The sequence below is a fragment of the Eleginops maclovinus genome, chromosome 14 (genome assembly GCF_036324505.1).
Source record: "Eleginops maclovinus isolate JMC-PN-2008 ecotype Puerto Natales chromosome 14, JC_Emac_rtc_rv5, whole genome shotgun sequence".
In the NCBI taxonomy this organism is placed as follows: domain Eukaryota; kingdom Metazoa; phylum Chordata; class Actinopteri; order Perciformes; family Eleginopidae; genus Eleginops; species Eleginops maclovinus.
In genome coordinates this window covers 4,269,448-4,292,536 of record NC_086362.1, presented here as the reverse complement: position 1 = coordinate 4,292,536, position 23,089 = coordinate 4,269,448, and the positions used below count along the sequence as shown (strand labels likewise).

The following is a 23,089-nucleotide window of genomic DNA, read 5'->3' as shown; positions in this document are numbered from 1 at the left end:
AGACACACCCAGTTGTTCAGAAACTAATTGGCAGCCATTAATTCAAATGCCTTGACTGCTACTTGTGACTGAAACCAGCCGGGTCTCAGGAGGTTGTTGCGAGTCATTGTGGGGAAACAAAGACAATCTCCGACTACAGCAATGGGCAGGGTGAAGGAAAGGTTCATGAAGGCAACACCTCTGGATAAAACAGCTCCTTCAATGGTCACAGTTTGCTGTTGAGCTGGGAGGAAATGTGGGGGATTTTCAGGGGCAAATGCACCTTTAACAAAACAGGTGTGGCAGAAAGGGAGAAAATGGGGCGTTTGTTGATGAGATTACCTTTTCAACCACACTGAAGTTTACTGAGTAATCTGTCATATTTTCCCAGGGTTTTGACCTCAGTTCAGGTTACCATAGTAGAACATTTGAACAGGGATGTAACACTGCTATTGTTGGAAGCAGGGTGAAGAAACTAAGGAAGTAAATTGACACAATATAAGCTCCCACCCATCCGTTGTAGAGATGGTTTATGCCCAGTTCCCTTTTTTTTAAAACCTCAGTAAATCTAATACGATTGGCATTTATTGATGTAATTCTGCAGCTATAGGCTTGCAAACAGTAAGGACTTGTTCCACTGGAGCAAAACACAACGACACAAGCTGTCCCTGGCGCCATTACAACTTAACATACTGTACTTTCCATTACTTGTTTGCTACATTGGTAGCATTAACAAAAACTACTGTACTTTAGTGCTAATACAAAATGTAAGTATGCTAACAAGCTTAACTAACAGCACTCAACCTATTAGAATTATTATCATAATTTAAGGAGGCTTTTACAGATGTCACTTAGCAAAAATAAATATAGGAAAATATACAGTTTATATGGTTATCAAAGAGAATCACCATGTTCAAAACACTGTCCTTTTTCAAATCTGCCATATTTTGAGCCAAATGCTCACGTTATGCATCATTTCTCAGCTCGCCAGCTTTTGTTGTTATTTACTCAAATACCAAACTCATATACAGTCAGTTCCAGCAGAGCGTATACCTGCAAAGGGAAGTTGGATGAAGTATGGAGACATGACAACAGGAATGCAGATTTATGGGTCGACCCGCTCTGTTCTCAAACACAGATAACACGATGAGTGTTTTCTTCTGTCCGTGTTTGACAAGTGTGTTAAAGGTTATACGCTTCAGGTAAACCCACAAGGGGTGCGTTGCATAATATGATCTGCCAATCCTGAGCGGTTAGGTGTTCTTGATTTTGAAACGATAACTAACGCTCTGTTGATGTCAGAACAACAACTCAAGTTCCAGTAAGTTTGAGGGATCACAAGTTCATATAGGGAGGTTAAGTAGCCCTCCCGATGTCCACATTGTTTTGGGAAAATGTGTAAGGTAGTCAACGGCAAGCTTTCCATATAGAAATATATCTGTATTCATCAAGAGAGCCTCAGTTTGATGTAGTATGTTCCTGCTGAACTAAATCTCTTTTGCTAAATATGTTGCAAATGCAGCTTTTACCTTGCCATGCTAGCTAGCTAGGTAACCTACATTTCAGGCAAAAATATCACATGATCTTAACTCATGTGTTTTATCCTGCCAGCCAGAAGTCAAATAACTGTTGATCGTGTGAGTATATCCCAATAGGAAACACACAGGCAACCTAGCTTCAGCTGGCCTTTTGAATTAGGTATTAGGTCAACAGTTTTGGGACAAACTGCCCCTTTCTAGACTAAAAACTCAAAGTTATCTTAAGATAAGGTAATAAGATAAGATGTACTTTATATATCCTAAATTGATAATGTTTATTGTTGCAGCAGAATAAAAAACAAGGCATTGCACATAGAACGAGAAATAAAAGAGTGGAAATAAACAATTCTAAAATGTAAACATCTCAAAATAGAAATACAACATCACTCGGGAGTAGAAAATATACAATTTGACCGTTAAGATGAAACCTCTTTAAACTATCTGACCAATAAAATAAAACACCGTACGCCAATCTTCTAAATTGACCTACAAAATCCTGTGTAATTCATGGCAAAACGCAAAAAACAAATACTTCTGTCCCTCATCTTTGACTACAGCAGAGAACATGATAGGTGGTCCCTCAGAAAGGGGTGGGACTTGGCCCCTCAATTGATTATTTAGTTGTTATATGACAAAGCTGTTTTTACAGGATGTTGGTTTTCTTCTGAAACAGTGGGAGAGTCTTACGGTTAATTCGGATGTTTCCCTGTGTTTGATCCAATCAAGTCACAATAGCTGCTCTTTCAGTGAAAGTGACCGGATTCAGTCCTGTAAATCCAGGTCTCTACCCACTCCCTGCTAACACCTTCCTGAACAAGTACTACAGGCATCTGGTTTCACAGAAGGAAATGGCTCGGTTACTCAGAGAAGTCATCAATGGGGGAAATGAAATCCAAATGACCGAAGATAGAGGAAGAGAAAAGCAAGGTGGCTCCATTTGGTACCATTGCATTAAAATAAAATCACTCATGAAGTGTGAAATCATATTCTGAGAGGTGTGTTTCATCTTTAAAAGGAGCCATTCAAACACCAATTCAATCTCACACACACATCCCATTTTGTGGCTGCAGCCTGAGCTTTGATATTTTGGTACAGTAAAGCTTTAAAGGAGAGGCGATTTCCTCAGGATGTTGCTTCAGAAGCTGATGTGCTTCTGTGCGTTTGAAGTTCAGATGCGCTACGTGCTTTTCACAATCTGCCGGTTTTGTGAAACAGAGGAATTTGTGGATCGTATGTACAGCCTCTTGTTTGTTTACTGTTCGGAATCTGGGAACATAAGAGGGTGGTGGCTAGGTAAACGCAACGACAACAGATAAATGCAAATGTACCATTATAACTTAACATAGGAGTATTTTTAGAATGTGGGACAAAATACTTGCTTGTGCGTACCTTTTATTCAATATGTCGACAATGCGGCGTAACTGCGTATTAGCCAAGGATTTATTGTACGCTAAACTACAAAAAGTGAACATTTTATAAGCTAAAAATGAGCAAATAACGTTTTTGTAGTGTGCATGCTAGCATTAGCATTTAGCTCAACTGTGCCCAACAGAGCTTGCTTTTCAATCCGTTAGTTTCTACTTCTACTGAGCCTTTCAGTGTAGTTTTGAGCTGGGAATGACCTGACTCCAATTTGACCTCCTCTCCGCCGCTGATATCAGCAACAACAAACAAACTGTGCCGCATTTAGAAAGTTTAGGCGTCAAAGTTTTATAAGGTCTATATCTGGAAGCGCTAATCTGTTTGCTCACCTGTCTAAAAATATGCAAGACAGCTTAACAAAAAGCCCAAAGGCTTTGAGCGATATTATTCTGTTTTAACACTATTTAAAAATAATGTTTAGAATAGCAACAGGTTTATGCATCAATCTTTGTTGTCTGTAAGCTCAGTTGACCTCAGTTTTCACCTGCCCTGAGGGCTAAAACTGGACAGGAAATGTATCTTTAGAAAGACCTGGGATTAAAAAAAGGAAGCTAGAGGCGTTATCAGCAGAAAAGAAATATGAGGTCCGTAAATAACACTGAGAGTGAAAGGGGGTCATTTAATTCAGATTGATAGCACAGATGGGATATTGGCCAGCAGTTTACAGAAAGTGAAGTGTACCTTTTCCCAAAACACTAAACTGGACACTGCCATGAAGCTGCGCCCATTCGGGTTTACAGTAAAAGCACCTTCAGTGTTATTGTTTAATTTTCTCCGGCATGTCCCACCCTGCCAAAGTCCCATGATGAGTGGCCAAGTGACCCGACCTTCACACAGATCACATGAGTGTCTGGGGGAAGTCATGAGCGGCAAACGAAACCAGAATACAAAAAGCAGCATCTGCCAGCATGACTATCGGCTACAGATGTCCTAAAAAGGCATGTTAATGGGCCGCGTGGAGCAGAGGGAATGACACCGTGTCTGCATTTCCCTCCTCTAGTTATCTTTGCATGAGGGTTGCGTCAGTCTGCTGATGAGCTAATTTCCTTTCAGGCTGAACTGACTGGTGGGGTTTGAGTGTAATAACATGCGAAGGCCAGACAGGAGGAAGGCTTTGTCTGGCGGAATTCCTTAAAATCATAGTAGGTGATTATTAAAGCTATTTTCAGCAGAAAACTCAAGCCAAAAATAAGGCTTTTTGCTCTTGTGGGCACTATGTCCCCAAAGTGATCTATGTAAGGAAGGCGTCTGGCTCCTGTAATAGCTCTAATCACAATGCTCTCCCTGAGTTGTGTTCAAATCACAAAGGTAGCTTATTATGGAGGGCGGTTATTTCGAAAGCATAATAATGTCCAAAAAAAGAATTCATGGAAGCTGAAAAAGGGCAGAAGACATCAGCAGTGATTCCTCTTTTGTTTTGACTGTATCTCAGTCCCTTTTGCTTTTATTTGGTACCAGGTTTAGCTCTTTTTAGAAATAGTTAAATGTGGTGTTGACTGCTTTGTTGTGAAAATGCTCTCAAGCCTAGGGACCAATCAGAATCTAGACTAAACAGGAAGAGGCGGTAGCTTCCTGTCCAGCCCTGAAGTTGATTATATGGGACTGTACTGAATCCCCAAAGCAGTGTACTGGATCAACAGAGAAAAAAAATAGCTCCACAAAAATCTGAAGTTGTAAAGTATTTGAACTAAATACTAAAGCAACTTTTCCTGACACGGGATTACAGCCCGGTGCTTTTCTAGATTTTATAATGCCAGAACAGTTATGTCAACAGCGTGTTGGGTTGGGTTTAATGACACTAACAGAACTTGGCTGCAGAACTTTTTCCTAATGTTCCCTCTTAAGTTGGATCAGTCTGGTATGTTTCTTATTCATTCAGAGGTGTGAATAATGTCAGTGCTATGTATAATGAGCCGTCTATTCATTAGTGCTGAAAAGAAGTGGCAAGACCTAGGGTGTACTCCGCTAAAGCATCATAGATGTCCGTGTTTTTGCTTTTCACTTGCTAAAACAGCATGTTCCCTATCCTGTTTTATTACAATTTGTTTTTTATTTTAAGGTTTAGGAACATTTTCTCAATTCATAACGGAACACCTACTCAATAAGTTCACCTGAAAAAAAAAAGAAGCTCGAGCCTTCATACTACTTTGAGAAATCTCTGTAGTATTATATCATAACTGATAATGTAACTGCTGTTAAAATGTTACCTTACCTTGTATAAGCTCTAGATTGAAAACCACAACTGGTTTAGTAATTTTCTTTTATCCCCAGATTGCATTTCTATCTACACCGAAGAGTCGCCTCCGATCGGATGCAAGGCAACTTGGCGCTGTCAACAAGAATTCAGGGGAAAAAATACAAATAAAATAAGCTTGGTTTGTCTTTGATTTTGTACGTATTTGACCACGTTTGATGTAACGTGGGAAATTGGGAGATTCAGAAGCACTTTTAGATTTTGTTACTTTTAGACAGGGCCAGGCTCGCTGATTCTAGACTTTATGCTAAGCTAAGCTAAGCTAACTCGCTTTTGGTTAAAGTCAATATTTTTTAATCGTGCTCACTGCAGAGACAGCAAATAAGTGTATTTCCCAATATATTTAGCAACTCTGGGAAGGTTAGGAGTTTACAATATGACAAACTATTTTTTTTTTGATAAGTAGGTTGAACCTTGGTCCATCATCAGTCATGTCATCTAGGTTCATTAGCTGTTCTAGTCTTTCAACATCAGACCCTCACACTCAATAACCTCATGGAAGTTTCCCCAGTATCACTGTCCTACAGATCACACAACTCCCCACACACACACTAAGATTTGTCGTATACTGTACTTGCAGGTTTTTCTCAAGGTTTTTGTAGCATTTGTCAGAAGTGTATCCCCCAGTGAGAGGCCCCACACTGTCTTACTCACCATCTGACTAATACGGTCTACAATGTCTCTGCTTCTAGCTGCCTGTGAGTGTTTCTGTGCGTCTGTAAAAGCTGTCAGGGGCGTCTTACTCACGTCATCAGCAGCTCCAGAGAGGCTTGCTGATGAAGTCGGTGGGCAAGCTCGGGTTTTTCTGCCTGCGTCGTACGAAAGGAGCCGTTAGTCAGCCTTAAAGAGACACACCGGCCTGCTGGAGCTATTAATAGTCGCACAGAAGGTCTTTTTTTTCCAGGAGAAAGCTGGCTACAGAGCATCTAAAGCCATCACTGCTCATTTCCTCCCCGCCCTACATCCTACAGAATGACATGTACTGTGGCAAATCTCTCATAAATGTATTTTGAGCCACAAACCCACCACAGTTTTCTATTTATACAGTGATTTGTGTATAGAATTAACACGTCAACAACCAAAGCCAGTGAAGATGGAGAACCTATAAGCATGTCATGTGTTATTCTAGACATCAAACATCAACCCTGAGATATTTGACTGCTAAACCGTTCATCAATTATTACTTAAACCCAGACTTCACACATGGTTAAACCAGCTGTCGTCTGGTTTCACTTACAATCATTACACTGCTCTTCAACCACAGAGAAGATTAACTTCTCACAGAGCTCTTTCACTCACAGAAGAAATAAAACGATCAAAAAACACCAAGAAGTAATTCAGAAAAACTGTTGCACTGAACTTCATTAACATGTTGCAAGTTCATTTGGTCTTTTCAAGCTGTATTCGAAGAAAAAAGTTGCAAATGTAAAAACAAGTCCTTAAGGGTTTTGTTTTGTGTCAACACAAAGGTTTGGCTTGAGCACGTCACTGCCTCCGCTTCACAATAAGGGTCCCAAAACATATTTGAGGCTAAAAGACAGATGTATTATTTACTGCGTACTCGTGGCCTCGGGGTATGAAATGCATTCCATGTAATTGCAAAATGTATATCAATAAAAACATGCCTATCTGTGCCTCTGATTTTGAAATAGGAAGGGAAAACCAAAATGTATTCCAAATATTCTCATCCCAAACTATTCAAATTATGATTGGCTGTTATAAAGATACTGTACGAACATAACTTTGCTGTCACCGTCGGTACATTTGACTTCTAATCCGACAAATAACACAGGTAAAATGCTGCTCAGAGGAGCTTGCAGGAGCGTTACCTCCCCCCTTAGGCAGTGGGTGGGGTGCAGTTTTACTGACATGCCTTATAAAGCTCATTATTTAGCGGCTGGTATCAGAGAGTGAGATCATGTATGAGGTATTTTCATAGAACCACTTCTCTTTTTATGAGAAGATGTCATTTTCAGAGGCAATCTTGGTGTATGAGTAATTGACTTGCTTCAACAGGGGGAAGACAATTCTCAGTTCCTTAAAACGTTGGATTCAGGCGAATTATCTTTATATCTGTGAGAAACAGTTTGATGACATGTCTTCATTGTGCGTCACTGCAGGAAATTTGAACTTAATATAACCTCTTTGATAATGACACCTTGACTGTTTTTAGTCTGGAAAAACTAGAAAAGGATGAATATTATGGAGTATGATGACAGCCCACCACCCACACACAATAACCCACTGAGAGGCCGGCAGTATGAATCATCTTCATTAATAATACAAATAATCTTCAGCTTCCGTTTAGAGACAGTAACACACACTTAGTGTTTAGCTCTGTTAGGATCCTTTCCAGAGATGAACACAATATTTGTATTTTTTATAAACTGAAAATGCAATGAAAGATCTAAAGGAAAAAATATGTCCCCCTTAGTAGAGGAGGTCAACTTTATCTTTGATCCTACATATATTTAAATGAACTATAAGGTGACAACAGCACAAGTGTACACCCGTGATCTCATGTTTTTATTGATATAGATTATGATTTAAATACATGAAAAGTGTAAATTAAAGCCTGAAACTTTAGAAAAATGGTGGCAAGTCAAAGGGAATCTTTGAGCTGACAGTGGCACCACACTTAAGGTCAGGTCAAAATGTTCCTCCCCAAAAATATGAAGGCAGTTTAAAAAACGTAAATGGCTGACGAACAGCGCCACCCTTAGGCCAAGGAGTATCAAATCGATTGTGGTGGGGGGGGGGCAATGTATTCTGAGCCTCTCAAACTGAACTGTATCTTTAAGGCCTTACGTGAATAATGACATAGGTGGATATTAAATATAATGACTTCTCTCTTTTTGTTTAGGGTTGCCAGACATGAAGAAAGCCTTCCTGGATGAAAATGTATATTATGCTTTGATGGTGCATAATATAGCTGAGAGAGGTACGACTCCAGCCTACAGAGAGGTTTCTGAGGTGGTGAAAGTGGGGTCAGCAGGAGCCTCCTAGAGGTTCACCTTGCCCCTGCGGGGGGGGAGAGACAAACAACCAGAAAGATTTCCCACAGCTGTCCAAAAAACTTCAGTAAATATATTGTTAAACAGAAACGATTTACAGTATATTAATTCAGAATACAAAATAAAAAAACGTGCCTGTAATAAGTATCAGATTACTGTCACGCTCCAAACAATGCTCTTTCTGTAGTTCTAATGCCGATTGGTCAACACATAACCCTTCATCGCCTCCTTCCTGGGGGAGGGCGCTAGTTCTCAGCATGTGCAGGAAGGGGTAGACGGTACAGAGCTGCGGACCCTGCCTCCCACCCACCGTCATTTGTCACGACACATCCTTCCGGACCCTTGGTAAACAACCGCCACTGTGAGCCTCACACCTCCAGACCCCAAAACACACACCATGGACTTCTCTATCCGAGCCGCGAACGTGGAGGACTGCAAGGACATCGCGCGGATGGTTTTGGTGAGGCTGCACGTGCACAGACATATTGACTCACGGGTTAACGTCAGTGCATAATGCAGACACACGATGTAGCTGTCATTGTATAATTAGAAACAGCAGGGTCGGGAAGGTTACTTAATAAATGTAATCTGTTACAATAAATACTCCCAATATTAAAGTTATGTGCCCTGGTTACTTTCGGTTACTGTTGGATGACGTCCACATGTAATGCTATGAAAATAAATAACAATAACGTGTTTTTAACTCAAGTTTATTATGTAAGACGACCACATTGTGACCTTAGAAGAGAGGAAACCGAGATATTTAGTATCAAAAATGTAAACTGTATAATATAAATGTTTTATACATTAATTTAAGGCAAAAACTGTATTTTTTGGATCATAAATCAGGTATAAAATGAAAGAAAAAAACCAATAGAAAATTCGTTCAGAACGTCTACCTTTTAATATATCGAATACAGTTACCTTTTTTGACACCCAGATGTGTCAGCAGCCTTTTGATTTATCGCTTGTAATAGGATATTTCAATGTGAAGGAATTGGGATATGTCAGAAATCATAGTAATAAATGGTGGTTATCTGTATTTGTTCACAGGAGTTGGCTGAATATGAGAAAGTCGCAGACCATGTGAAGATCACACAGAAAGGTACTGTATAATGGTTTAAAAATAACATTTCTTTTGCTTCCACCTTATTATTAAATGTTAATGACCTTCATTAATAAACAAGATGATATCCAGAGGCCATACACTGTTCCCAGCAGATGGATACTTCAGCAGATAGACTTAAAGACCTTTTTAAAAAGTCAATTTCTTATGTCTTTATTACAGATTTATTCGAGCTTTCTTTCTGCTTTTATTCTCTTTTTCCCACGATTGCAATATTACCCATTGTTACCGTTTACACTTCTGAATTGCAATCATGTAACGGTAGCATATTAGCTTTAACGATTCCAAAACAATCTTGGAATAAGCCCATAGGACGACTTTCTAACAGCAGATCTTATATACGTTTCTTTGTATTTATGCGCAGACCTGGAGCAGGACGGCTTCTCCAAGAACCCGTTCTTCCATTTGATCGTCGCTGAAGTGCCGGAACAGCACAAAACCAAAGAAGGTGAAGGGAACCATCAAGAACCGAGTTTCACCCTACTTCACTTCCCTCACAAACAGTTGTGTAAACGTCTGAGCGATTGAGTTATTTGCATACAAACTGAAATAGAGATCAGTCAGCTGTCTCATGAATTAGAATCTGCACACTACACCTGTTAGTGATGTATTAGCAGGTAGTCTTATCACCTTTATAAAGGCTGATAAGACAGCATTCTTTGGACCGTGATTAGAAGAACAACATGCTTTAAGTTGTTCGTACAGAAAATCCAGAGCTTTCCTCTCAACTCTGACATTCAAGGCTCATTAGACCTTTAGATTAGGGTTGAGCCTGTCCCCCGTGCTTAAGGTGTGGACTGCAAGAAACACAAAGATTATTGTATGTCTGTTTGCTTTTTAAGAAGTTTTGTCTTGTCTAATCAAGAGGAGAGACAGTTGCAATGCGCTTATAAAGAAACTATTCAACCAATGTGACATTAGTGTGACAAAACAACTGATCTGAGGTGCTCTATCAGCTTCTCTAGAGCGAGGTCATTACTGTTAAGAAGCTAACTGTTACTGCGAGTCCAAAAGTCCTTTTCACTTGGTTATCCCCGAGTTGTCCCATAAAGCTATTGTTGAATATGGATATCTTTGAGTTAACGTCGTTCTGGACACCTGGTGGAACTAATATTTCATTTAAAAAATGGCGAGGGAACCTAAGAAGTAACGTTGGGTGTGGTAAAATCAAAACAATGACTTTAAAGACACCCTGGAGAGCTCAGATTAAACGCACAGTCAGGTGATAATAACTGTATCTGTAGGTGTCTGTTTCACACAAGGTCGTTTGAATAATTATGACTATAAGCTTAAGGCCACTTTGCTGAATCCAAGCGCTCCAGTTTTTTTTAGAAGTACTGTTGTCAATATGGCCTTTAATTACAACAGCTACAATTTGATAGCTGATAAAAGCACAGGTGTAACCAATAACACGAACGAGGACCCAGGCACGACAGAGCCATCGTTAAATATATTAGACACACCTGTGCGTTACATTTAAAGACTTCTAATTTGTTGATTGATATTACAATACAAGTAAAACCTTTGATTCTAGTTTGGATTCATTTATGATAATACACAGCTTATTTTTCACCACCTCTCTTACAGAATGTTGACATATTGAATTACATATATTGTTAAAATTCTGAGTTTACAAGTGAGTAACACATGCTTTAGAGCAGCTGCATTTACCAGTTGTTGAGTCCATTAATCTGTATTCATTAGCCGTGTTACCTAACGACCACCACCCCGCAGATGAGGCCTGTTTCCTTACACATTGCTTATATAACAAGGTTAACACACTGCTTTTCCTCAGAACACAGTAATGAGAACATTAACTCTGCTGCCCAGCTGGCCCCTTTTTTTGTTCCAAGACCCATTCCTTTTTCCATACTGTCTCCACTGACCACTGTTATCTGACTCCATAATGAAGGGTGTTTGAATTGATTTGCGTATGATAAACACATTTGTCAGCAAACAGCTTGTCCACCAAAGTATATATTTGCGTGACGGGTTACAGATGCAGCAGCTAGGAGAAGCCAAATAGCCGAACCGAACTGAGGAAATATTGCTTGAAAAATTGCTTGTGGATGCCATGTTGAAATTTAGCCAATTAGCAGCAAGTTGAACAAGTACTAACATGCAGGGAAAAAAACTGGTGACTTCTACAATGCTTGTGAACAAGACAGGCTGGCTGAACCTGACGGACAATGTTAAAGGGTTCTGAATTGTCTGGGAAATTGCCTCAGGAATGCAAAGCTATTTACCTTGGAAATATAAATGACTTTGTCTCTGAAATAAAATATATTACGCCGAACACATCATGGAAAGAGTCCCCTTTAAAGATCAATTGTAAAATGTAAAGAGAGATGGACTAATGTTGAATTTACATCTTCTTTTAGGCCATACAAAAATCGGATATGCACTATACTTCTACTCCTACAGCTCATGGTCGGGCAGAGCAGTTTATATGGAGGACTTGTACGTGATGCCTGACTTCAGAGGTACTGTCTTTGCCTTAGAAATAAAATGTCATATTTGTTATACAGTAAGCAGAATTTCTTGTAGTGGCATGCTGAAAATAAGATAGGGTAGGAAACTCTGGAGTAATTCATGGTGTCTTTCTTTCAGGGAATGGCATTGGTAAAGCACTAATGAGCAAGGTAGCTCAGGTGAGTAGAGCATTAGCCCAAAGTTTGGCACTGGCAGTAAAGATATGTTTTATGGAGGGTGGACCTTGAGCCCTTTCTCTTGCAGAACAATGAATGACTTGTCTTGGAGCTTAGATACTTTCCGATGCTTAATGTCTGTGTTTCTGGTCCTTTAGCTGGGCCTAGCTGCCGGCTGCAACCAACTCAACTTCACCGTCTTGAACTGGAACAAACCGTCCATGGACTTTTACCTCAGCCAGGGCTGCTTCGACGTCACGGCTGACATGGACTACCACTGTATGCGCTGCGAGGGCGAGGCGCTGCAGCACCTGGCCCAGCCCTAACCCAACGCTGGGTAAATGACAGCATGACCTTTGCAGCCATGAGGTCACACAGTGCAGGGAAAGAGCTCCAATCAGTGGCCCTGTTCCAAAACTCCACAATGACAATCGTTGAGAGGATTTCTCAAAAAGCAGATCACTTATATGATTGACTGTTTGATAAACCCCCCCTTTGGTACTGGTAGTAAGCGTATACAGTTTGAAATGTTAGCAAAGCACATATGCCATTCACAATAATAAAGATGGCGGATTTCACCATTTGACAACTATCTCACAGAGCGGGAATCAAAAGCAGGATTTAAAGCTGTACATTTTCAACCGGCAGTTATGTTAGCTGTAGTTAGCATCAGCTTATTAGCTAATACTACATTGGCTACAGCGATACTTAACAGGACAGTAGCGCTAACGTTAGCATAAACTATATCAGATGCAGCTACCACACCAATGATGTTTACTTAACTTGTAATCCCAGTTAGTTATTTATTATGCACGTTAGCTTTAAAGGTAATGCTCAGTTACTACTGATGTTAAGCTAGTTAGCTAGCATCAAGGATAAAAAAGACACAACTCTCCAAACTCCTCACGTACGAGGTAATGGTCTTGCTTCTCGCACACCACATAAACTTGTAAAAAAGGGGTTTAGCAACCAGTCAATTTACTTATTAGTTTCAAGTATTGGAACGGGGTCCATGCAGTACATTTAAACAATACATAGCTAATAAATGAAATATGTGTTTTGTGTTTTACCCTTGTCATATGTTATGACCCAGAGCACCTTTACCATTAATCACTCTAGAAATAAGATCCTTGTTTTGCACAAATACCCCAAAAAACAATATATGCATTGCAAAGCCAAGATGTGGTGTATGTGTGTCACTGTAAGACTGTTAGAAAAGAGTGTGTTCATAGTATGTTATCCCTTTAAACACATTATAACCTATAAGAACCACTCCTGTTGTCTTCCAGATGAAGAGTGCTGTAAAGCTGTGGTGAAGCTAAATGTCACACTGTCTTCCTTCCTTATATGCTATGTATGGAACTAATCTTCTTCCGTGCAGCCACACAACAAACTCTCTGGGCTGGTTTTTAAAAAAAAATTGCTTCGAAATCAGACATGAAAAAAAGCCATCTGGTGGAATTTGAAAAATAAAAGTCTTGGACGGTTCAGTCCCTGTCTTTGAACCTGTCATGCTAAAATGAAAAGGGGCATTATTGTGGTTTGCACTTCTGTTTCATATCCAGTCTCAGTTTTTTTTGGGAAGACAGCTTTCTGTATCATATCCAACAGTGTAATGAAAACAGTCTTGAGTTGTGGGTTAAATTTAGTTTGTTTTTGCTCACTCTAAACAAGTTAGAACCACGGACCCTGCTTTGTGGGTTTTGCAATTTGCATTTCATTTCATACTTTGTTTACAAAATAATTGAGTGAAGAATGCACTGTTTTTTTTTCAGCTTTGGGACATTAGGTTGTAAAATATGTTCCTACACTGAAGACTGCATTTAAAGTGCCGTCATTGTACTGTCAAGAGAGCATGCCTCAAACAAAATCAATAGACTGAAGGAACATGAAGAGATATTTATAAATGTTCCTGTCTGCAGCTTCCCATCAGAAGGCCAGAAACAGAGCTTTAAATTATACAACTTGAGGATTTGTTCCCAACTTGGATTCCTAAGAGGGTTTCAAAAATTCTAGTCCAGCGCTGAGTCCTGTGAAACACGGATTGAAAAACAACTTGGGCGAAAAAAAAAAAAGAGAAACCAAGTTAAATGTTTTGGGGTTTGTTCAGATTTTGGTGTGCAGGTATTTTGTTGTTCGACACGGTGCACAATGTGGACGTTGTGAGCACATTTGCACAATTTAAGTGCTGTTAAGTTGTCACGAAAGACCTAAGTGCAGTAGTTAATGTTTTTGCCAGAAGGGGAAAATGTTTTAATGTGTCTGAAATGTTTGAAAAATAAAGATGTAATATTAAGGTGCAAAAAGTGTTTAATGCCACGATTTCTCCAACACGTATAGCACCTTTACTCAGTCTGTTATGGGCTTATGGATTTAATTACATATCTATTTAAATATACTATACATAAACATACATTACAAATATGAATTTGGAAAAATAACTACTTGGATTTATAGTATGATAGTGGAAGCTTGAAATTATAAACATATATTTATTAAAAAAGGGGAAACTTTAGGCAGTATGCCATTTCGTTCAACCTGCAGGGGGCCTACTAACACCATCTGTCCCTTTAGTTAAAAAATAAAGATTTGAGATCTAAAGGAGCTCAGTTTATATGTTTCTACAAGTGGTAAAAGTAAGTAAGTAAAAGCAATAAAACCCTACTGTAGAAATCCTGTCACAAATAAAATTCAAAATTGCACTTAAGTTAAAGAACACAACTAAAAGCATCCCAGAATGGCCCATTTCAGGATAATATGTTAGGGTTAGGTTAATATGTTATAGAACTGCATTTTTATTATTAATAAGTAATGTTTCATCCCTTTAATGTGGCAGCTAGTACATAAAGGCTTAATTCCAAGTTATATATATACTCCATCTTTTATTCGAAGGCCACAATTAAGCTGTAAATATGGTTGGTAAAATGAAGTAAAGACAACAACATTTCACTCTAAAATTGAGTAGAAGTGTAACGTTATACAAAACAGAGATACACCAGTAAATTAGCAAAAAAGTAGTCCCATTTCAATGAGTGGAATCTTTCTATGTCAGATTAAGATAATGGCTTTTGGGATCAACATCAATAGTTTGGTCGTCATTCTTCACCATTTATAACCAATGCACGACCGCCACCGTGCGGTTACAAACGGTAGTGCTGCACGCGTGACTGGCACATATTTTCAGGGCATGCAAGTTGATGAAAGTGTCTGCACAAGCGGAGAAAGCCCCGGTGTGCCTCGTTTGTTTTTCCTGCGCTCACCTCGTTAGCTTTTACTTGCGGAAGCACGCTGCTGTCACTCCATCAAAGCACCGAGGAAAGTTCACCTCCAAGTCTCTGAATGTGTGTGTGCGTGCTCGTGTGTGTGTGTTCAATCTCATGTGTGCTCAGTCTGTCTGTCTAATAGTGACCCCCCAGCGCGGTGTTTAAAGGGAACACAAGAGAGCTGAGTCAACGAATCGCAGGCAGAAGGATGCAACAGTTCATGTGCGCAGCTTGCACTTTTCTTGCGTTCGGACGCAGTCGGAGGATGGTGGCTCTGCCCGGTGTGGAGGAAAGATCGGAAACCCTCATCTACTAGACACAATCCTAAGGATAAACAGGAAAGATCGACGCGTTTGAAAAGCAAAGTCTGTCCACTTGCGCGTGTTTCTCAGCCAACAATGGACATTTAAACACTTTGGAGGGACTTCATGTGTGCTGGAATGAAGTGGCAGTGGGGGCTCGGCGGTGAGTAGCAGTGCAGTCTGCACCCAACATGCATCGGATTCTGCAGAGGAGAAGAGTGCGCAAGCTGCGGGTCTTTTGGGCTTCTCTGGCCCTGGTGGCTCTGTCCCTGGCCGCCTGCAGCGCGCTGTTCACGGCGTGGACTTGGAGACAAACGCGGGACCTGTCTCAGTCCTTCAAGATCCTGCAGGACCGAATAGAGCAGGTTTGTGTTTGCATTCTTGCAGCATAGCATGCACTCTCGCACCGAAGGGTAATATTTACAACCCCGAAACCACTTCAGAGCTTTAAGCGTTTTGTTATGTAACTTTTTGTGTGAGTGGCTGCGGTTACGGGAAAGTTCGCGGGGGGTGTATGGAAAAATGCAATTCCACACTTCACTCCCCCCCCCCCTGCACGTACTCTATCCTATTACCCTTATTTCTCTACTTGGCACTTTGATTGCTTACCAATAAGTGCAGTCAGGTTGTGTGGAGTAACTGCTTATTTTCTGTGTGTGTGTGTGTATGTGTGTGTCTCTGCTGCTGCTGCCCCCGCCATGTTTAATTACTCTGGTGCCAGTTGTGCTCCAGTTTTATCAATTTACTGGAAAGCCTCAACTATTTGGCTCTGTAAGCACTTTGTACTGACTGCGCAGAGGCTCGATGATAAAGTGAGGCAAGTGTAAAGCATTAGCAACATGCAAAGCCTTCTGATGCACAGGTTAGGATTTAAATCATGGCTGTGCAATCTCATGCATAGTGCAGTTTCTCGGACACATTTTAGACGAGGTTGCATCACAAACTATTTCTCCATGAAGCAGCCAAAAAGGAGCTGATGGAAACTCTTCTGGTTTCAAGTTCACAGTATTTACAAAACCAAGTTGCAGTGGATTTGAGATCAGGAGGACAGGTCGGCTGTGTGTCATGTTGACAGGCCTACACACACACACACACACACACACACACACACACACACACACACACACACACACACACACACACACACACACACACACACACACACACACACACACACACACACACCAAATTGGACACGTGGAGTGTTGATGCTGGAGCTTTTCCCAAGGGGCCCCGTTCTGTCCATTTGACCGTTAGCCAACTCCTGATGAGAGCCAGTGAGTGAAGGTCTGGAGAGCGAAGAGCAAGTCGCTGCCTTCATTTCCACAGTAGCAGTAAATTTAAACACACTTTCCCCGAGACACTTTCCCTCTTGCTTCATCTAAGGCCTTCTTCGGTCATTCAGTGGGCCCCCAGCCAAGGATTTGAACACTTTGCTGGCTCGACAAAAAAAGATGAGAGGAATGTAAAACACTAAAAACATGCATTAGATGTTGCAACCCGCCACTGAGGAAGTGGTGGACCTATTCTAAAGCGAAGGGGCAGCATACTGGAAGAGAAGAGCCTGTTTATGTGGCTGTCTGGCTGGGAAAGGCCGTCTGTGGCTTGCGTTGGATCGGTGCCAGAAAAATAGTCATAATAAACTTATTGGACGTTTGTTAATGGTGCGTTTTCTCTCTCTCTTTCAACAGGTTAACACACAGAGGAAGGCCATTGTTCAGCTCATTCTGGAGAAGAGAGAGCTGCTGGTTGGGCACAGAGTGAAGAGAGACGGTACTTCCACACCAACATATAGACGTTTCTCACCAGACACAATGCACTCGCCTCTGCTCTGTTGTTTTCTTTGGGAAGGACATTTGACACAAACGCTGGCACCGCATGCCACTTTGGTCAGTCTAGCGGGCCGCAGGCACAACCCGCTGCTAAAAGTTGACACAGGATAAAGTAGGCAGCTGGATTTCAGAAATTACAGGTCTGACCGGCGCGGCCTCGGAGCCCAGGAAACCAGCTGGCGCGGGACGGAGGCCTTGTTGCACGCTTTTGGCCAATGAAATCAGATATTTTTTCTTTCCCCTGCGAGCACACGACTGACACAGCTATGATTTGTTGTGAAAGCGGTGATATTTGATGACCTATCATTGCAGTATTTATAGCCGCTGCTTGCGTCACCGTCACGGGTTTCTGCCTGATGGTTCACATTGTGTCCGCGAGTGAACCCTCAAAGCCTGGAGTCGAATGCATGAACCGCTGACAAAAGGATTCATTTAGAGAGCTCACCAAATCATCTATTTATATCCTGCAGATATTGGCTTTTTTCCTTCCTAACCGATACCTGCGTTTGTGCCTTCAATTCATGGCCGTTTGATGGAAATAAAAAAAGGGCCAAAAAGCTTTTTCCAGTTTGTGGACGGTTGACCGCCGCGGTGCAGCCTTTCAGCGGCACACTGCAGTTATGTTCTCTCCTGATGACTGACAGCTTCACTCAGGAAACTCTGGCCAGCCTGAGGGCTTTACACTCGGCCATAGCAAATCCTAAACCTACAGGGTCACCCACCTGCGAGTTATTTTAGCAGGGACTTAATATTCCTGTGCAATCGGAGGGGGCCCCGGTGTTTGGCCGCTCCGTCTCCAAACATGAAGAATGTACTTCTTAGTTACGCACAGTATTCGAGGTGTATCTGTGTCTGAAATCGCTCCCTTTAGGCTAAAATAAACCGTTAGTGAGTAACAAGAGAAGGCATTCTGCTGCTTTGGCCTTTTAGCGTTTTATTTATTGTATTTATCCGAGTAGCTGTTGCTTCACTTCTTAATCGACTCTTTCGGGTCACAGAAGAGCCAGAGACCTTTTTGCCTCTCTTTTTTTTCCAGCACTTAATTTTTCTTATTAAACGTTTTTAGCTCTCGCAGGCTTCCTTTAATGCTTTCACTTCCCCCCTGTCTATCTTGTGTTTGTCTGTCCCCCCCCCCCACACACACACACACACAGCTCTCCATCCTCCCTTACTCTATCTCGCCTCTTTTTTCTTTGTATTTTCTAGATGACTGCGACCAGCTGGCACTAAGATTAGCCCCTAAAGGCAGAAAAAGGCACACTCCTCTTGACTGAAAATAACAGTTTGAGGAAATATTTTGAAGCACGTGACAGGAAATCCTTTGCCCATCTGCTAATCCCGTTAAAAAAAGAGCCAGGTTTAATCTTAATGGCCCCAAATTAACACATGTTATTAGACAGATACAGATGGGAATGATTGTTGTAGCAAAAAAACAGACGTATTTTTCTCTGCCATTCATATTCTGTCTCTGCTTGCCTTTCCGAAGGGGGGGCGCAGCGAGGGAGGAATGGAAATGGAAAGAAAGCGGCGTCTCATTTCGAGAGTAAGTAGCTTGGCAGATCCCTTATAGCCGTCTCGTGTAGCATCTGCTGAAGTGGTTTCAATCATATACCCCTATACAATTGCACTCGTAAAATCTTAATTGACTTTCCCTTTCCCTACTCTTTCAATGTCTCCGGTACATTCCACCAGTAACCAAAGTCTCCTCTCAGCAAGGTAAGAGTCGTAAAAATGACGGCTGGAAGATAATCTGTGATATTTTTGTCTGTGACATGATCAACCTCGGATGTGTGTGTGTGTGTGTGTGTGTGTGTGTGTGTGTGTGTGTGTGTGTGTGTGTGTGTGTGTGTGTGTGTGTGTGTGTGTGTGTGTGTGTGTGTCAGTGGGAGAAGGTGGTGTGATAAAGGGGTGGGAAGAGAGGACCTTGAATATGACCAAAGCGGTGAAGTACAACAAGGAACTCGGCACCTTCACTGTGGAGAAAGCGGGCGTCTACTTCCTGTTCTGCCAGGTGAGTTTGTGCTGGGAGTTGTAGTTTATTAACAAAGGCCAACATCACTCTCGTATTGGGAATTATAAAAACAATTGCCAGGTAGTTACTTCTTTGATTATGTTTCCCAATTGCAATCAATAACGTGCTGATTAACGACTTTGTATAGTGAAAGTCTCTGTGGCGGACATTAGACCATCGGACAGATAACTGGATAAATGTGGCACAGGTATCTAACTACTCAAGTCTCTTTAAAGAGTGAAACCTTTTTTTTTTTTTGCTGTTAGAAATTAGAAAAGAATCTGCAGAGGCGCTGCCCTGTGCCTGGATATTTTCCTTTCCGTCACTTTGCTATCTTTGGGACGTTTTCGGGTGTTAACTGCAATAAAAACTCTAGTGACCAGGTGCAAATTGTATGCATGCATCCAAGAGAAGGCTGGGAAAATGGCAAATAAAGCAAGCTGAAACACCTGGCGGACAAAACTCTATCCAAAATGAGTAAATTTGCCGTTAGCTTTCATCAGCTAGCAAGCAAGTTGAGCCAGAGACAAGGGGCTCATTTTGAAAGTCATGTTCGCAATCGACAAACCTACTTATTCCGGAGGTAAAGTGGTGATGAAACGTTAGATTTTCTTTGTGCAAATAAAGGGAATCAGTCTTTGGATGCAGCCCTGCTTCTAAGTTTCCTTGCCCTAAGCGGCTTGATTAAAAACATTATTTTGTGCAGACATCAGTCATAATGTACTGGGACCTATCATGTATTTTTGGAGAGGTGCATATCAGGTTTCGGGTAATCTCGGTTTTGTCAAGTTGACAGAAGTCTGGAGAAAATCGAGCCAAACGATAGCAGGGCCTCAGAAATCCCAAGGTAGCGTCGATTAGTTTTCCTTGGAGCGGTTGAGGAGAAACACGTCGTGCTGATGATAATCTCGTCCGTCTCCTCAGGTGTTGTTCAACGAGCAGCAGTCTCAGTATGTGAAGCTGGATGTGGTGACCAGCGGCCAGAGGCCTCAGAAGCTGCAGTGTATAGAGGGCTACGGGACGACCCCATCCGCCGGGCCCCACCCTTTCCACTTCCTGAAGCCGTGCCAGGTGTCCGGCCTTCTCCGATTGGACAAGGGCACGGAGCTGCAGGCCATCACAGGCTCTTCTTTCAGACTCCACACTCTGGGCAATCCTTCCGCCTCGCCTCACATCTTCAGCATCTTCAAAGTCAACTGAACTTTGGATCTTGTTCACAGCAACTCTGATTTTTTTGTACGGATGACAATTGGTCTGGGGCATCGCATCACGCCAATGCCTCTTTCCAAAGACCGTAATTTAAAAGACAAACATTTGTGGAAGTTGTTCTGGAATTTTTTCTCTTGACAGCTGTGCTGTTTTTTCAAATGCAAAACGCAGACTTTTGGATTAAAACCAAAACCCTGAAGAAGGTTGAAATTCCTCAATGAAAGTCTGCCGAGAGAACAGATGTGATGGAAGCCGATCTGTCGATTGAGCGCTTTATACAAACAGAAAAATCAAGATGTTCCTCGTAGCCTTTCTATCAATTAATTAATTGTGCTTTTTTTTTTTACAAGACTGACAGTAAAGCTGTGCATGCACCTTCCACTTTTATATCACCGGTGCCTCAAGAAGCTGAGCGCACGTCTGCCAGAGTCGGATCTCGACACTATAAGTCGTGGTATTTTATACAAAGCATCGTCTGTGTGTGAAATCTAATTAATCAAACAAGTATACTGATGTTATGACTTTAACAATGCAATGTGTGTCCTTGGAATACTGTGTATATACTTCACTCGTATTTTACTGTTCTTTTAATAACGTGGATGTGAATTTGTGCTCTTTTCTAATAACAAATTTGATTGTAAGGTATTTGCGTGTATAGCGCTGGCTTGACTTTTGGAAAGTACTTTAGGTACGCAAAGCACACAGGTTTTAATGGCCTCATTCTGCCTTTGTTACCTGGTTGATGGTGCAATAACCATCACTCCCAAACTGTCTTGCAAATCATCAGAACCCTTAACAGTCAGTGTTTAAAAAGTATTGGAAAGGCCCTCATATGGCCAAGAAAAAGTAAGTAAGAAATATACATTTTCTGGCCAAGTATTAGAAAAATAAAAAACACATTTTGTATATTTTTTTGACCTTCAATGACTCAAATAAAAAAAGTTACTCAATGTCAGAAAGGTCATTTTTAGATTTGGAAAATCACTTTTTATCTGTTTTATTAAAAACCTTGCAGACAATAACTAGAACGTTGTGATTTTCGATTGATGGTCAAAATTTGAAATTAAAACCAATATTTTTTTGACATTAAGCATCTAATTTTGGTTCTCAGTCAGATTGTTGGACTCTAACTTCTTTATATTTTACCTCTTTTTTAGATTGAAACTTCCATTTTCTCATATGCTGCTGCTTTCTGTAATATTCCCTGCTATTATACAAACAGTGTGTATTTCTAGAAGTGGGTTCAGCACTCCCACTCTTGTTTATAAGTAGTTTTTGTGGACGGACCGCATTGGTTTCTCCTCAGCACTTTACTGCAGCGAACGTAGTCTTTTTAATTGGAGCCAAAAATGTGTGTTTTCAAATGGAAAAGTGTAAGATTTTGAAATGTAGACGTTATATCCTGTTTGTTTTCCTCATTGTTTTCCTCTTCCCTTTTTAGGCTCACTCATCCTCCCTACACCTCATATTTCCCTGACAGCACGATAAGACCGCACACACACACACACACACACACACACACACACACACACACTGAATCCCCTGAGTGTCCTCTGCACACAGCAGCCATCTAAATTTTCACTTCCTGAATCTGAACCTGACCACATAGCTGAAGGTCTTTGAGGAAAAACATGCCTCTTCCCCACACACACACACACACACACACACACACACACACACACACACACACACACACACACACACACACACACACTATTACACACTTCCCTGACCCGATTCCTATTTTTCTAAATGTCAAAGTTTATTACCGTGTTCTTGTGAAGAAGTTCTCTGTAAAATGTTGATATATGCAATGTGTGGGCGTTCATTTCTTCTTAACTCACTTGTCATAAGTTAAATAAACTTTTTTTGTTGTTGTTTTGGAGTTCCTTAAAAGTTATGTTTTCCAAGTTTGATATCCATTCATTGCAATAATATATCAATATTGTTTAAGGGGCCATATTATGCTCATATTAAATGTATTTGTATTTTGTGCTTTAATGTTCAAAAAGGTCTTTATTTTTTTCATAGTGCCTTGTCTGCTCTGATTGGTTAGCTGGCCGGCTCTATTGTGATTGGTCAACCTCTTAGAGATGTCCCGCCCCTTAGCTTATCAAGTACAATGTGGTGGAGAGCTTGCCAATAGAAACGCAAGTGTTGCACGGCGATGTCACTATGTAACAGAAGTAAACAAAGGAGTCCAATGGAGGCGTTTTAAGCGAGGGATGGGGGGGAGAAACTCCTGGGAACTTTGGGATCATTTACATGCACAAAGACCTATATAAAAACACTACAGGAAAGGGAAAACCCCAAAACCCATAATAGGGCCCCCTAATTATCAGTGTGCACTTAATCAGAGTTTACTTTTCCACAAGGAATCCTAAAGCTGAGATAACAGTGAATAGTGATATGTGTGGCACCAATCTGCTCTAAATAACGGAGCAGGCTGGCTCCTCGTCTATTGTCACATGAATCACGGACCATCTGATCC

At 41.1% G+C, this 23,089-nt stretch overlaps 2 protein-coding genes across 2 annotated transcripts; both read left to right on the top strand.

Annotated features, from left to right (window-relative positions):
• Nucleotides 1-8,450: 8,450 nt before the first annotated feature.
• Nucleotides 8,451-14,287, top strand: sat2a.1 (spermidine/spermine N1-acetyltransferase family member 2a, tandem duplicate 1). The gene is made up of 6 exons (XM_063900774.1): nt 8,451-8,667; nt 9,261-9,312; nt 9,698-9,781; nt 11,715-11,816; nt 11,944-11,984; nt 12,140-14,287. The coding sequence occupies exons 1-6, from the start codon at nt 8,605-8,607 to the stop codon at nt 12,305-12,307; spliced, it is 510 nt and encodes a 169-aa protein (XP_063756844.1). The 5' UTR covers nt 8,451-8,604; the 3' UTR covers nt 12,308-14,287.
• A 916-nt stretch (nt 14,288-15,203) lies between these two features.
• On the top strand, nt 15,204-22,476 carry tnfsf12 (TNF superfamily member 12). The gene is made up of 6 exons (XM_063901325.1): nt 15,204-15,911; nt 17,238-17,319; nt 18,865-18,921; nt 19,071-19,094; nt 19,262-19,389; nt 20,314-22,476. The coding sequence occupies exons 1-6, from the start codon at nt 15,738-15,740 to the stop codon at nt 20,587-20,589; spliced, it is 741 nt and encodes a 246-aa protein (XP_063757395.1). The 5' UTR covers nt 15,204-15,737; the 3' UTR covers nt 20,590-22,476.
• Nucleotides 22,477-23,089: the final 613 nt, after the last annotated feature.

What these genes read in the sequence shown, in the direction of transcription:
- sat2a.1 (XM_063900774.1), top strand. Translation starts at nt 8,605, where the DNA reads ATGGACTTCTCTATCCGAGCCGCGAACGTGGAGGACTGCAAGGACATC. An exon ending in TGTGAAGATCACACAGAAAG is followed by an intron (nt 9,313 to 9,697) that starts GTACTGTATAAT and finishes ATTTATGCGCAG; the next exon opens with ACCTGGAGCAGGACGGCTTC. An exon ending in TAATGAGCAAGGTAGCTCAG is followed by an intron (nt 11,985 to 12,139) that starts GTGAGTAGAGCA and finishes CTGGTCCTTTAG; the next exon opens with CTGGGCCTAGCTGCCGGCTG.
- tnfsf12 (XM_063901325.1), top strand. Translation starts at nt 15,738, where the DNA reads ATGCATCGGATTCTGCAGAGGAGAAGAGTGCGCAAGCTGCGGGTCTTT. An exon ending in TGCAGGACCGAATAGAGCAG is followed by an intron (nt 15,912 to 17,237) that starts GTTTGTGTTTGC and finishes CTCTTTCAACAG; the next exon opens with GTTAACACACAGAGGAAGGC. An exon ending in CAAAGTCTCCTCTCAGCAAG is followed by an intron (nt 19,095 to 19,261) that starts GTAAGAGTCGTA and finishes TGTGTGTGTCAG; the next exon opens with TGGGAGAAGGTGGTGTGATA.